General features: G+C 37.7%; 1 protein-coding gene across 19 annotated transcripts in view; it reads left to right on the top strand.

Annotated features, from left to right (window-relative positions):
- EPB41 (erythrocyte membrane protein band 4.1) overlaps nucleotides 1-16,732 on the top strand; it is a 204,227-nt gene that overhangs the window by 86,207 nt on the left and 101,288 nt on the right. For all 19 annotated transcript variants that reach the window (XM_082613567.1, XM_082613580.1, XM_082613562.1 and 16 more), the window contains exons 4-6: nucleotides 922-1,026; nucleotides 7,826-7,868; nucleotides 15,016-15,091. In XM_082613567.1, coding sequence (XP_082469693.1) covers nucleotides 922-1,026; nucleotides 7,826-7,868; nucleotides 15,016-15,091 — 224 coding nt within the window. The remainder of the gene's footprint in view (nucleotides 1-921; nucleotides 1,027-7,825; nucleotides 7,869-15,015; nucleotides 15,092-16,732) is intronic.

A 16,732-nucleotide genomic window follows, 5' to 3' on the forward strand; every position in this document is an offset into this window, starting at 1 on the left:
AGTTGTGGCTCGTGGGCTTAGTTGCTCCACGGCATGTGGGATCTTCCCGGACCAGGGCTTGAACCCGTGTCCCCTGCATTGGCAGGTGGATCCTTAACCACTGTGCCACCAGGGAAGTCCAGCATATTTAATTTTTTTCAACAATTCCAGTAGTTAGGTAGGACAAGTATACATATTCTTATCACTTCACAGATGAGAAAGCTAATGTTCAGAAATTGACTCAGGTTGTTTAGCTAGTAAATGAAAAAGCAGGGACTTTTTCACTCTAAATCTCAGTTCCTGAGTTATGGCATTTCCTCCCTATAAACAGGAATACCAGTACCCCAAATTGGTAATGGTTTGATTTTCTGGGTAGAGAAACATTAAGAAATGATTTGTAGCACAACTGAAAGAGCCACTGCAACGGGTAATGTCTGGAGGGTACCTAAAATCTTATACTTTATGCATTTTTCTGAAAGAGATTGCAGGGAGTTGAGACATAGCTCATTGTCTTGGGACATTTGGTCTGGGAATGATAGAGAGTCTAATGATTTCCATAACCACTGTTAATTGTCAGTGTCGACAGCTGATTCAGGTAAGTCAGGTGCTTATGCTGATTGACAGCGACCCATAGCAGGCTTCAGGAAATACACCAAAAATAAAGAATGTAATGTTTAGGATGGAGGTGGGGGATGCTTGATGGAATTTTGCTTTGAATTGTAGCAGCATTTCCAAGCAACTATAAATGTGTTGCATATTTAAACTGACAAATTAAGAAACAGGATTTTTGTTACTCACTTTGTTCTACTTGCACTATGCAACCATCTGAAAGTGTTAGTAACCAAGGATAAAAGAGAAAATTGGAAAGTGACATTTTATGTTATTTCGTGATAAATGCAGGAATAAGAGGAAACCTCAACTAAAGTATGTGTATCTTTGCAGAAACATGCTAAGGGACAAGATTTACTTAAACGAGTATGTGAACACCTCAATCTTTTGGAAGAAGACTACTTTAGTCTAGCCATTTGGGATAATGCAACCTCTAAGGTGAGAAGACTGCTTGTAATATAAGAAACTGACCCCCAAAATTGTTTTAATTCATTTACTGTTGTTAAGAATGTATTTATTCCTGCCTCTCCAAGATACAGTGTACGTAGTAAGGAAAGATTGAAGGTAATTAAAAAACAAAACAACACCTCTAATACTACAGTGAAAAACTTTCTGCAGCTGTGAGTTAGAAAGTTCTCCCATGAATCGAGGAAAATACTCTGGGAAGTATTTTATGTTATACAAGCTCAGTGAGATAAAATCGAATGTTTTTATATTGTGTGTGTGTACCCCACTCAGGTTTATGTTAGAATATTTGAGAATACTTGAATTTGGCATATAAATGAAGTCACTGAGTACCAGTACCTACTTGTTTAATGTAACTGTTATAATTTTTCTATGAACCAAATTGCTGGGAGCTGGCTCATCCAAAGGCATTCAGCAGAGGAAATTCTTTCATCTTGCAGTTGAACTTCCAGTGCTCACATTGGTAAAAAGCTTCCAGTTGCTTCCAGTTGCATTGAAAACTTTTTGCTATTGTTGGTGTCATCCATACTCTATCCTATCAGCAAGTTTTATTTCCTTGTAGTAGTTTTCACTATCCTATTTATTTTTTAATGAGAAAATATTAAATTGCTTTATTTATATTTATTGATATATTTCTGTATAAAGTGATGTTAAAAGTGCCTAATATAAAAGCTGAATTTGATTGTACAGCAAACAACAAATCTGGCTGAGTAAAAAAGGGCTTTATTGTCCCCCTTAGATAAAATATTTCTGGGAAAAAAAGTTGATGTCTCTGAATCATAATCTAGTTTCAACTTCTCTGATTGTTTATAAGAACCCCTTCTGGGGAAGTCAGTGGACAAGTGAATCCTGGGAAACATAGGGCTTATCATATTTGGGGCATCTGGCAGGTCTGATGGGCCAGGTTCTTACAGGATATGGTTGGGGTAATGGGCTGTTCTATATTTTCTGCTTCTAAATTCATCATGGCTAACTTCCAGCTCTCAGAAATAGGTCAAAGCAGAGTTTTCCTTTGGGTTAAAATGAAGGTCTTTAGCTGATTCAGGAAGTAGAACATAGAAGGGAAAGCAGGAACTTCATTTGCATATGGCCCAAGTAAATCCTGTACAAAAATGAGTTTGGAGGAGACTTCCTTAGCATTGTTAGGTTAAAGGGACAATACGGTAGCAAAGGCCATTGTGATGGTGACAGTCCTTCTTCAGTATGCTATCTCTTTGAGTCATACTTCTCCAGTCTGGATGAGTTGCTCTCTCTGTCTTGTATATAGTTGACCCAGGTATTTCCCATCACCATTATCCTGGGGGTTTGTTGTACTTCTCTCCTGTGATGTTTCTCTTGTTTCCCCTTTATCTTAGCATCTCCTGGTATTTGATAGAGCACTCCTTCTGAGAAATTACATATGGGATGTAATCTTTTTGAGACATTACATGTCTGAAAATGTGTTTATTGTACTGTTGTATTTGGTTGATAGTTTGGTTGGGTATAGAATTTTAGGCTTGAAATGATTTGCCTTCATAATTTTGAAGGCATTGCTCCATTGTCTTCTAGCTTTTAATATTGGCTATTGAGAAGGTCAAAGCCATTCTGATTTGTGATGCTTTGTATGATCTCCCCTCTCTCTTGCCCTGTGTAGAATTAGGCTAGTAGAATCTTTTACCCTCCTTCCTTCCCTTCCTCCCTCCCTCCTTTCCTCCCTCCTTCTCTTCTTTTTCTCTCTTTCTTTCTACCTTTCTTTAGTGTTCTGAGATTCACAGTGATGCATCTTTTAAAAAAATTTATTTATTTATTCATTAATTTTTTGGCTGCATTGGGTCTTCGCTGCTGCACGTGGGTTTTCTCTAGTTGCTGAGAGCAGGGGCTACTCTTTGTTGTGGTGCGCAGGCCTCATTGTGGTGGCTTCTCTTGTTGCAGAGCACAGGCTCTAGGCGTGCGGGCTTCAGTAGTTGCAGCACGTGGGCTCAGTAGTTGCAGCTCGCAGGCTCTAGAGCACAGGCTCAGTAGTTGTGGCTCATGGGCTTAGCTGCTCAACAGCACATAGAGATCTTCCTGGACCAGGGCTCGAACCCCTGTCCCCTGCATTGGCAGGCGGATTCTTAACCACTGCGCCACCAGGGAAGTCCCCCAAAACTTTTTATCTTTTTGAACAAAGAACTGTTCCAGGTGCCTTTTATAGTCTTCCAGGGAATTGAAATTTTTTCCACTAAGAGAATTTTGTAAAGACTTAAATAAATGGAAATCCAAAGGTGCAATGTCTGGTGAATATGGTGGATGAGTCAGAACTTCCCAGCCAAGCTGTAACGGTTTTTGCCTGGTCATCAAAGAAACATGCGGTCTTGCATTATCCTGATGGAAGATTATGCATTTTCTGTTGACTAATTCTGGATGCTTTTTGTCGAGTGCTGCTTTCAGTTGGTCTAATTGGGAGCAGTACTTGTTGGAATTAATTGTTTGGTTTTCCGGAAGGAGCTCATAATAGAGGACTCCCTTCCAATCCTGCCATATACACAACATCCCGTTCTTTGGGTGAAGACCGGCCTTTGGTGTGGTTGGTGGTGGTTCATTTCGCTTGCTCCACGATCTCTTCCATTCCATATTATTGTACAGTGTCCACTTTTCATCGCCCATCACAATTTGTTTTAAAAACAGAATGTTTTCACTACATCTAAGTAGAGAATTGCATGTGGAAATACGGTCAAGAGGGTTTTTTTTGCTTAACTTATGTGGAACCCAAACATCAAAGTGATTAACATAACCAAGCTGGTGCAAATGATTTTCAGTGCTTGATTTGAATATTTTGAGTATGTCAGCTGTCTCCCTCGTGGTATAACATTGATTGTTCTCAGTTAATGTCTCGATTTGATCGCTATCAACTTCAACTGGTCTACTAGACCATGGAGCATCGTCCAGCAAGAAATCTCTAGCATGAAACTTTGCAAACTACTTTTGACACATTCGGTCAGTGACAGCACCTTCTCCATACACTGCACAAATCTTTTTTTGTGTTTCAGTTGCATTTTTACCTTTCTTGAAATAATAAAGCATAATATGCCGAAAATGTTGCTTTTTTTCTTCCATTTTCAATATTAAAATGTCACACAAAAATTCACCAATTTTGATGTCTTTTTTTAAATGCATGTTGATAGGACGGCTGTCACATATACTCTAACAAAATTGTTTCAAATGAAGTTGAAGACAACTAAGTGCTACTAGAGCCATCTTAACAGAAAAAACAAAATGAACCTTTTGGCCAACCCAATAGTTGCTTCCTAGATTTTATTCCTGCTTGGAATAAGTTATTTATGAATGAATCAAGGATTTTTTTCTGAAGGATTCCAGAATCCCACTTTGTTTCCCCTTCCAGTCACTACCGCCAGCCCCTAACAATCAGTACTCCTACCTCAGGCCCTGTCAAAAGTAACAGATGTCTTCCTAACATCTATCACCATCAATTAGTTTTGCCTGTTTTTAAACTTTACATAAGCGAAACCATACAGTATGTGCTCTTAGGTCTGGCTTCTTTTGTTTTGTTTAATAGCATGTTTTTGAGTTTCATCCATGTTGTTGGCGAGTAGCAGTAGTTCATCCATTCTTGCTGCTGTATAATAGTTCATTGTTTGACTATACCACACTTTATTTATGCACTCTACTGTTGATGGACATTTGGCTTGTTTACAGTTTGCGGCTTTTATGAATGATGCTCCTGGGAACATTCTCATACATGTCTTTTAGTGCATATCTTGTCATATTCATTTCTGTTGGCTTCCCAGAAGTGGAATTGCTGGGTTGTGGATGACACGTATATGTTCAGCTTTAGTAGATACCGTCAGTTTTCCAAAGTGGTGCTACCAATTCACACTCCCACCAGCACTAAGAGTTCCAGCTGTGCCACATTCTCACCAGCACTTGGTATAACTCACCGTATTTTGATTTCTGCTCTTACCACTCTGCTGAACTGCCCTTGCCAAGATAAATCTGACAGTTTTTCATCTTCATGTTCCTTGTCCATTTTTCAGCATTGATGAGCTTGCCTATCCATCCTTGAAATGTTCTATTCCTTGGGATTCCGTGATACCAGTCTCTCCTGTTTTCCTCCTACCACTTGGTCACTTCTTCTCAGTTTACTTCTCAGCTCTTTATCCTCTCTTCATCCCTTAACTGTAAATGTTCCCCAAGGTTTATCTTTAGTTTCTTTCTTTTAACTCTATTATATGCTCCCTGGATGATTTTTATCTACTTTCATGGCTTCATTTGCCACCTATATGGGGAAAGTGCCCAAATTTATCTCTCTGGTTAAAATCACTCTTCTGAGTGCCAGACCTGCTTATCCAGCTATCTACTGAAATATTCCACTTGGATTTCCAAAGACACCTTGGTACTTTACCACCTCTCATCATCAGCCCACCCTATTTACTCAGTCACAAATCCTGACTGTCATCATTCTCAACAACAGCTTCTTATTTGGTCTCCCTGTCTACCTCAAATTTGTGTCACTCTTATTTTAAATCCTTCAGTGATTCTCCCTGGCCTGTAACTTGATGAAGTCCAAGTTTCTTAGCATGGAATACTATGGCCTCTATGATCTGGCCCTTACTGTTCTTTTTCCTTTTACATCTCTCCTCTTCACTTCTGTGCTCCAGCTTTGCTGAACTACATTCAGCAACTCAGATGTATCATGTTCTCTTTATATACCCTGTGCCTTTCTAATTACTTCCACTTCTTTTTTTGCCTAACTCTTATATGTTCTTCAACCCTAAATTAGATCTCCCAAACATTCTTTTTTTTTTTTTACCTTTTTTTCCCCCAAAACATTCTTTTGAAAAACATTTCCTAACTGCCTCTAAGAAAAGACAAATTGTTCCCTACTCAGCTCTTCCTTTAGACTGACAGCTCCTTGAGGACAAGCACTATTTTTAAATCCTTTTTTGTAACATTGGTGCCTAGCACATGGAGGCATTCCTAAATACTTGTTGGCTAAATAAAATGCTCTGAATTGAATAGTTTAAATTGAGCATAAAGTACCTATTGTTATGCACACTGATTTTTTATTGTCTTGTACACACTTTTTGATTTTGATTCGGAGGTCTAGATACTGAAGAAATAATACTTTGTTCTATAAGGTACCTTATACCTTGGAGTCCCATGTGATTGGCACAAATCTGGATTTGCCCTCTTTATGTCAGATTGGTGGGAATTCTAGCCTTAGAGTCATAGAATGGCTCATGGAATCCCTGTAAGAAACTTGGCAGCTTCAGGCTACTTTGGGAGATTTCTCTTAAAAATAGGGAACATATGGAGCCACCTCACTCTGTAGGGGACATGTTCATTCCACAGTGGTAGAAAGTAGTCTTTGTTAAGAGTTCTGGATTGCAAGTTTCTCAGAAGTTCCACAAAACTTATCAGTTGGCGCTTTTAAAGTCTTCTTTTGCCTTTGGACCTATAACAACTTAAAGTTCTTTAGTCTTAATGAGAGAGGAAGGAGAAACACCCAGGTTACCCCCTGCCCTTTCTGACGGGACTTAAACAAGTATGTACTTAGTTTTTATACTTTAGAATAATTTTATATTAAGTGGTATTTTTAAAAACATATTTCTTAATCATCTGTGTTAATTGCAGGGGCAGGGGAGAGAAAAGGAAACTCATCCTCACTCTTTGCTTATTATCTGTTGTGGTGACTATCTTTATATAACGGTTAGTGTAATATAAAATCAAATGTAAGATTGTGGTGTTCAAGCCCACTCCTTGGGTAGGGCACATGGGATGGTCATCTTGAACTTTGCCCTTGTTGGTACAGGGTGAGGAGTAATCCTCCCTTACTCTTCTTTTCTAAATACAACTAAAATTCAATTCTAAACATTTTGGAAGGGGGAATGGGGTGGGGGGATTGGGAGCAGGCATGAAAGGGGCTCCTGGGGTGCTGGTAATGTTATACTTATATGTTCACTTTGATAATTTATTGATCTATAGATATGTTTTATGTACTTTTCTGTATATGTCTTATGTCAATAAAAATCTTTTAGACAATTCAATTTAGAAATTTCTGTCTTTAAACATTTCTCTAGGAGCCTATGAAGGATGTTAATGGTGAGGCTCTCTTTAAGTGCCATTAGTTTTGCATGGTCCACTATGGGTTGAGGAACCTTGCCCTTGTGGTGTGCAGATTTTAAGTGGTGTTGGAGAATGGTGAAGGGAGAAATTAGTGTGGCAAGAGTAGTCAGGAAAAACAAAATAGTTATTCATTCAGTAAACATTAACTGAGCATGAACCATGTACCAGGTGCTATGCTGACATAGAAAACTCGAATGAGACTGGAGGTCAGAGTTGGAGGGAAAAATAAGATCTAGGTTATAGATCAACAATCCTGATTATAGATCTCTATTTGCCTTTACAGAATAATAAAAATAGCAAGTGCTTATTTAGCATTTCTTGTTTGCTAAAACTTTACATATATTAACTTTTAATCTTCACAGTAACTCTGAGATAGGCCCTACTGCTAATATCTCATTTTACTTCCTCTAATAGATGAGGAAACTGAAGTACAAAGATGCTTAAAGTCACTCACCTAGGAAGTAGTAGAGCTAGGATTCAAGCCCAACTGTCTGGCTCCCTGTTTCTCTGTTCAAAATTACTGTGCTGTGTGAAACTAATGCAAAAAATATTGGAAATGTAGGTTGACCTGGAGACACTATTGGATATGGTCAGTAATCCTGCTTCTGGTACTCTGTGGTTTATGTATTTTGGAGCTCTGTGTGAATGCCTTTTCTTCTTTTTACAGACCTGGCTGGATTCTGCCAAAGAAATAAAAAAGCAGGTTCGTGGTAAGTGAATATAGCCCTTTTTCTAGCTCTTTCTTTTTTTTAGTAGGTCAGAGGATTTCCAACCTTTTTCTGGCTGTGAGACACTTTAGAATTCTGACTATGGCAGATGGCTTTGAAATTAAGATAAAGCCTTCCTTTGGAAGGTAGAGATTCCATAATAGAAAGATACAGCAGAGGTAGACACTATTGAGATGTAGGTCAGATCTTGATGATTTTTTTTTACAACTAGGGAAAGTGGGGGAAGATAGGAATGATTGAGAGAAACAGAAGGTGGAAACAAACAAAGAATAGAAGAGAAAAGGATATGGGAGTCAGTTCTCAAAATGGTAGTGATTGAAACTGTAGTAGCTTACGATTGGGAGTTTGCTGCCTGATCCTGTTCCATTTAAATTGTTCTGGACTATTGAGTTCTAACCTTCTCCATGTTTTCTTCTCTATAGTTCTTTTTTGTCCCTTTTCAACCATCTTCTTCCACATTGAAGTATGTAAGGAACTGTGGAAGGAAAAAAAAGAATAGAAGAAATTCCTTGCCAGTGACCCTTCTGTCATTGTAGCTTTCTCTTATCTCCAAGCCCTCTGGCATATATTACTGCTGAACACTCTGCTCAGACTGGTGTCCTGGGATAGATTTTTCTAGGTTGAAAAAAGTCTAGATTAGTATTTTGTAGCCTCAGGCCCAATGGGCTAAAGGGTAGAGACTTTACCCCCCCCCCCCCGCTCCAGTTATGACTAGATGTCCTTATAGTTTAGTTTATTTTTGAGGAAACTTGTAGGAACTGCAGTAGATGTTAGTCATCATGATTAGTAAGTTTTAACTGTATCACCTGAAAAGAAGTTTTATTTTTCATTTGTTTCTTAAAAGAAAACACTTTTGTTATGGTGAAATGTTTTCTTTTAGACCCTATTTATTTATTTTTCTTAAGATAGAGAAACAAAATACTACTTTGGCCTGACAACTCTCCATATTTACTCTCTGCCTATAAAATCTTGTTTTAAAATGCAAGTCAGAGTAAAAAATATTCAGAATTTTTGAGACATGACAACAAAAAACATGATTCCAAGCCCCTTTCAATGAAGATACTTTTAATATTCAGTATTACTCAGGAATAAATGATTGTACAAGAAGACTCTTTAGGAAGAAAAGTTAAAACAAAGTTTATGATGAGTGGAGAAGACTGTCTAGTAGATTATCTTCCAGGCTATTGAAAAAAAAAAGAAAAAAAAACTCGCTAAGAAAGATAACCTAAGTGTTTGTCATTTAAAAAAAATTTACAAAATAATAAAACCTCTTCCTTCAACATGGGAAAGAAAAATCGTGTCTGTGACACAGACTTTAACATCAAAATGTAAATATTTCATTGAGCCAAAGAGAAGGTTGACATTTATCTATTGCAAAGACTTTGGGTTTTTTAAAAATAGTTTTTATGGGCTTCCCTGGTGGTGCAGTGGTTAAGAAGCCGCCTGCCAATGCAGGGGACATGGTTTCGAGCCCTGGTCCGGGAAGATCCCACATACTGTGGAGCAACTAAGCCCGTGTGCCACAACTACTGAGCCTGCACTCTAGAGTCCACGAGCCACAACTGCTGAGCCCGTGTGCCGCAACTACTAAAGCCCGTGCACCTAGAGCCCATGCTCCGCAACGAGAAGCCACTGCAATGAGAAGCCCGTGCGCTGCAACTAGAGAAAGGCTGCACACAGCAACGAAGACCCAACAGAACCAAAATTAATAAAATAAATAAATTTATTTTTTAAAAAAGCCCTTGAGTGTAAAAAAAAATGGTTTTCTTCATACAAGTAATATATACCCATTGTGAAAAATTTAAGCATTATGAAAATACATCATGAAGCAAGTAAAAAGCCTGTAAATCCTATCCTCCAGATAAAATCACTGTTAAGTTGGTATGATCTGTAAGATTTTTTCTAGGCATATATAAATTTTGCTTTTCAAAAATACAATTATGGGGGCTTCCCTGGTGGCGCAGTGGTTGAGAGTCCGCCTGTCGATGCGGGGGACGCGGGTTCATGCCCCGGTCCGGGAGGATCCCGCATGCCGCGGAGCAGCTGGGCCCGTGAGCCGTGGCCGCTGAGCCTGCGCGTCTGGAGACTGTGCTCCGCAGCGGGAGAGGCCACAGCAGTGAGAGGCCTGTGTACCACCAAAAAAAAAAAAAAAAAAAATACAATTATGTTATACATTGTTATATATTGTATTTTCTGTATATTATGTCATATGTAGTTTTAAATTTTTTTAAATAGGTGATATAAATATGAGGTATAAAATTAAAAGATACAGATGAATATAATACAAGGTAAATCTTCCTTCTTCCCCTGTCCTTTAACTAATTTCTTGTGTTCTGTCCAGAGATGTTCTGAGTATATATAGACATACATTTTAATATAAATATGTATTTAATGCATACATTATATTTTATGTATAATATACTTTATAAATATATTTTAATATAAATATGTATGTTCTGTATGTATTTAATATACATATGCAATCTTTAACATAATTTGTGTACTGTATATTAACATATATCAATTTATTTCATTTGTTTAAATTTTTTTAATGATTATAAAGTTGTAGCACTGTATATATATATATATATATATATAGAGAGAGAGAGAGAGAGAGAGCGCCAATCTTACTGATGGATATTTTGGGTTACAGTAAACATGTATTGAATATATATGTATATGTGCACTTAGATGTATCTGTAGTAAATTGCTAGAAGTAGAATAAAAAATTATGAATGTTTAAATTTGTAATAGATATTCACCAGCAAGATTTTTTCCATATTTCAAAAAATATAGAAAAGAATGGAGGCTACTATAACAAACACCCATGTACCCATTACCCAGAATTAACATGTGTTAACTTTTACATTTAAAATAGAACAGTACAGGTAAGGTTTATCTCTTTTGTCTTCCTCCTAGTCCCATCCCCTTCTCTCCCTATCCGTAGAAATCTATTTTCATGAATTTGAGGTGACTCAGTCCATGTTTTTATATTTTTCCTTCATATATCCATACCCATGTACAATAGATAGTATTGCTTTGCCTGTATTTTTGAAATTTCCCTCGGACCTAACAATCCATTTGAACCTTCTTCTAGGGTTTATCAGTCTCTTTCCCTTCTCCCAGCTTAATATTTAGCTTTGTTTAACTTCCTTGGTTCTGAATAAGAGAGATCTCCCCTGCTGAGTTAGGCTAGCAACTTCCACCTCCTTCTGGAATAGTACAGAGCAAAAGCAAGAAATCCTTATACCTTCTGAAAAATACTGATATATAAAATAACACAAACTGTGTTTAAGAAATTCTATAGCCCAGAATATGCTCCTTCTAAATGTATCCTCCTCTCCTTCCCCTGAGGAAGTCACCACTGTCCTGAATTTTGTGTTAATGATTCCATTGTATTTTTTAATGTTTTTAAAAAATTACCTAATGTATGAATGTATATCTAAAAATACTGTTTTACCTTTTTGAACATCATATAAATTGAATTATATAACAGTTAATCATTCGTGACTAGCTTTTCTTATAAACATGATTTTGGAATTCATCTCAGCTGAAAAGAAAATTTCACAGTGATATCCTCTGAGTTTTTTCTTTTATTTTTCGCTGCACTGTGCGGCTTGTGGGATCCTAGTTTCCCCACCAGGGACTGAATCCGGGCCCTGGCAGTGAAAGTGCCAAGTCCTAAACACTGGACTGCCAGGGAATTCCTCCTCTGACTTTTTTCTCTTGTATTCTGTTTCATTTTTAAAAATGCTGATTTTGACCCATTAAACTGATTTCACAATGGATCATGATCCACAGTTTACAAAACCCCACCAGGACTTCCCTGATGGTGCAGTGGTTAAGAATCTGCCTGCCAATGCAGGGGACATGGGTTCGAGCCCTGATCCAGGAATATTCCACATGCCGTGGAGCAACTAAGCCTGTGTGTCACAGCTCTAGAGCCCGTGAGCCACAACTACTGAGCCCGAGTGCCACAACTACTGAAGCCCGGGCGCCTAGAGCCTGTGCTCTGCAATAAGAGAAGCCCCCACTTGCCGCAACTAGAGAAAGCCCATGCACAGCAACAAAGACCCAACGCAGCCAAAAATAAATTAATTAATTAAAAAAAAAAACAACCCACTGATTTGGCTTAAAATGGAATTGCTAGATTATAGAGTATGTTTATTTTTAGTTTTACTAGATATAGCCAAATTGCTCTCCTTTAAATTGATTGTAATAGTTTACATCCCCACCAACAGCGTATGAGATAGTTCCTATTTTCCTGTGTACCCAGAAGGCAGGAACTTTTTTCAATTATTAATTTTAAAAATGTTTGGACACAATTTCAGACTTAAAAGTTGAAAGAATAGTACAAAGAATTCCTGGGTACTCTTCACCCAGATTCCTCAGATGTTAATATTTTACTATTTTATCTTTTCTCTTTATCTACACACACACACACACACACACACACAACCTTTTTTCTGAACCATTTAATAGTAAGTTGCATCGTAGCAGCGCTGTTCACAATAGCCACTTTTTTATACCCCCAACTTTCACAGTTGCTTTCTATATGCACTATTCTTTGCCTTGATTTTTTTTTTCACCTAACAGTATATATAGTGGCAGTGTATCTTTTCTTGCTAAATAAATACATTTAGGTTGTTTCCAGACATTTGCTATTACAAACAATATCTTATACCTGTATCATTTGACCACGTTTAAGTGTATGTTTAGATACATTTATGAAAATGGAATTGCTAGGTGAAAGAGTATATACCTTTTATGTTTTGATAGATATTCTCAATTGTTCTCCATAGTGTTGTACCAGTTTACACTCACATCAGCAATAGAAGAAAGTGCTTATTTTCCCCACCAGTCGTGGGTGTTATCAAGCTTTTTATATCAGTTATCTCAAAGAGAAAAAAACCCCACACTTTGTAAACTATTGTTGATTTGCTTTCTTTAATGCTAATCTTCCTATACTGTTAAAAAATTGCCATTTATATATGTTACGAAATAACTGAATTTGTGTTTAAAGTTCTTAAATGCTGAATTCACATTTATTGAACATTGTTTTAGCTGTCTTGTTTCCCATATTGATTTGCTCTAGACAGTACATTTTTTTAAATAAATTTATTTATTTATAGCTGTATTGGGTCTTCATGCTGCACGTGGGCTTTTTCTAGTTGCAGTGAGCAGGGGCTACTCTTTGTTGTGGTGTGCGGGCTTCTCATTGCGGTGGCTTCTCTTGTTGCGGAGCATAGGCTCTAGGCACGTGGGCTTCAGTAGTTGTGGCTCATGGGCTCTAGAGCACAGGCTCAGTAGTCGTGGCACACATGAGCTTCATTGCTACGCGGCATGTGGGATCTTCCTGGACCAGGGCTCGAACCTGTGTCCCCTGCATTGGCAGGTGGATTCTTAACCACTCTGCCACCAGGGAAGCCCTCTAGCCAATACATTTTTTATAGGTAGCATAGAAGTCACCTTTTTTAAATGTCTATATGGGAATTATAAGTTAACAATGATTAGATTATTAACATATCATAATCATAACAACAGATGGTATTTTACAGTATTTGAACTGTAAATATTGCCTCCCCATCCCCTTACCCTTTTTATGAGAAACGATTATGGGGTTGGTTTTCTAAGTTCCATTTAAAGTTTTTGGGATGTGAAACATTAGAAGTGAGTTAATGGTAAACATTAGGATTGAGTAGATTTGAGACAAGTTTGTTTTATTGTCTGGAATTTGCCTTTTAGTTCAAATTTTGAAGGAAAATATCAACCATTTCCAAGAGGCTCCTGTATTAAATATTTTAGCATGCTTAAAACTGCATGTTCATTAAGACATTCAAACTATTTCAAATTTTAATTTGCATATGGTCATTGCCAGCCAGTAGCAATAAAAATGATATTTGGAGATGAAATGCTGTGAATGCAAAACAGAACAATGTTTGAAACACAGATGTTTGTTATAGGGTAATAGAGTCCAATGGTTAAAAGCATGGGATTTGGAGTAAAAGAACCCTGGATTCACTAGCTATGTATTTTCTTAAGCCTCTGTTTCTTCATAAATAAAATGAACTAATAGTAGCACCTACCTGTATATAAGAGGGCTAGCTTAGTACGTGGCATACAATAAGTACTGAACAAAATGTAGCTCTTAGCATCATAACCAATCATACTTCTTTCTTTTTTTTTTTTTTTTTTTTTTTTGCTGTATGCGGGCCTCTCACTGCTGTGGCCTCTCCCGTTGCGGAGCACAGGCTCTGGACGCGCAGGCTCAGGGGCCATGGCTCACGGGCCCAGCCGCTCCGCGGCATGTGGGATCTTCCTGGACTGGGGCATGAACCCGTGTCCCCTGCATTGGCAGGCGGACTCTCAACCACTGCACCACCAGGGAAGCCCAATCATACTTATTTCTGACTGAGACCAGGCCCTACTCTTTGGGAAACAGTCATGTTAGAAAAACCTTGAAGGGGTAGCACTTAGTTGGAAAAATTGAAATGCATTCTCCACTTAACTTTTACTCACAATCTCTGATTTTCATTGTAGATAAAAAAATATGAAACACTTGTATGAGTCTTAGGATTGAATTCTTGTAGTTTTCATACCTAAAATATTTTCATTAGAGCTATAGTTTCTAAGAGCTACCCATATTGCCTCTTCCTTCTTATTTCTAAAATAATCTCCTAATCTCACCCATATTAATGGGAAGAATGCTTTTGTTTATTTGAGATAATGTTGAGAGATGTCACAAATATAAATAATGCCAACACCAAAAGAAAACATCCATGGATCTCTTTGAATGACCTCTGAGGACCCAGAGTGGTATATAGATCACATTTTGAAAACCATTGCTACAAACATGTTCACCTATAGGATAGTTTCCTTTATGTTATTTTGCTTATATTGTTTTATAAACAAAACTATTAAGTCGGGTAAAAAAATGAGATACTCTTAAGATGGTGTCTAAACAACTTTCTTCTTTTTCTTTTTTAAATAAAAATAATATTTCACCCACAGAGCATGAAAGTATTAGGACACCTCAAGAAATAAAAGATTTTTTTGAATATTTTTAGGTATTTCTAACAACCAGAAACTTAGACATAAGCATAAAATTCTTTTGTGTTTATTTTTACAGGTGTCCCTTGGAATTTCACATTTAATGTAAAGTTTTATCCACCTGACCCAGCACAGTTAACAGAAGATATAACAAGGTAAATAATTTATTAATAGTTAAATATGTAATAAGTAATCTCATTATCATAAGCTATGGGAATTTCTCCATTCAGAATTGAAGAAAAATGATGAGCTATTAAACCTAAGGTAAAAAGTTTCTGGTCACTTCAAGGCAGGCTTGCAAATAAGTGATCCTAAAAGCCTCAAATATCTGTGACTTGCCTGGAGAAAATTGGTAGGGAATTAACCTTGCTTATCATGGGTATTATGCCATGCTGTGGACAGGGAACCTATAAACCATACTATCCTCCAAAGGACAAGAGACAAATATAGTGTGGCAAAACAGCTCTGCCTTTTTTTGGTTTGTTTTAAATACTCCTCTCCCACCATGCTGTTTCTTAAGGGATCAAAAAAGCTAAAGTCTCGTGTTACTATTTTTTCTTCCTATTCCCCTTTTAAATTGTATGATTAGGTACGTGAACTAAACCTTCCTCAGTAATTTTTTTTTTTTTTTTTTTTTTTGCGGTACGCAGGCCTCTCCCTGTTGTGGCCTCTCCCGTTGCGGAGCACAGGCTCCAGATGCACAGGCTCAGTGGCCATGGCTCACGGGCCTAGCCGCTCCACAGCATGCGGGATCCTCCCGGACCGGGGCACGAACCCGTGTCCCCTGCACTGGCAGGCGGACTCTCAACCGCTGCGCCACCAGGGAAACCCCCTCAGTAATTTTTGAGCCCACTTAATTTATGAAATAAATCTTGTACTGTTTAAAAATAGCTTACTGATTCCTTTTTAAGAAAGTGGCCTTTATTGGATTCTATATAAATACTGAATATTAGCAAAAAAGGAAAAAGGAAAAACAGTATATAGTAAAGAATACTACTCTACATATATATATCCATAGCATCTTTCATAGAGCCTTATACGTAGTAGGTATTTGGCAAATGTTTGTTCAATTGAATTGTTGGTTGTTGAGAAACTGCTTTCTAATTCTGATTTTGCTGTCAACTATCTGATTTCAGACAAATATACACTCTCTAGGCTTCAGTTTTCATCTCTCTCAAATAAGAATAGCCTAAGACTATTAAAAGGTCTGCTTGGGGCTTCCCTGGTGGCGCAGTGGTTGAGAGTCCGCCTGCTGATGCAGTGGACACGGGTTCGTGCCCCAGTCCGGGAAGATCCCACATGCCGCGGAAAGGCTAGGCCCGTGAGCCGTGGCTGCTGAGCCTGCGCGTCCGGAGCCTGTGCTCCGCAACGGGAGAGGCTCCAACAGTGAGAGGCCCGCATACCGCAAAAAAAAAAAAAAAAAAAAAGGTCTGCTTGTTAAGTACTGTGAAATGTCTATGCCATTTGAAAAAATTATTCTTTGTCCAGTTATCCTTAGTATATTCTTGAAGTTGAGATGCCATATCTGCCTGAAAAAATTGTCTTGGTTATTGCTTTTTCACAGGTAATATTTGTCTCTTAGAGTTGCTACTTATTCATCTTTCTTCATTAAGGTTTATTATATATACAACAAAACAAATCCCTAAAAATCTGTACTAATTACCTATATTTTAGAAGAGTTTAAGATTCTTCTGATTTGATTGGCATTGCTCTGACTTTTTAAAAAAGATGTAGTGACTAATCATAGCGAAAATGATTGCTGGTGCATATGTTGTTCATCATCTAATTATGGTCAA

Source organism: Mesoplodon mirus, assembly GCF_964341445.2.
Source record: "Mesoplodon mirus genome assembly, chromosome: 3".
In the NCBI taxonomy this organism is placed as follows: Eukaryota; Metazoa; Chordata; class Mammalia; order Artiodactyla; family Ziphiidae; genus Mesoplodon; species Mesoplodon mirus.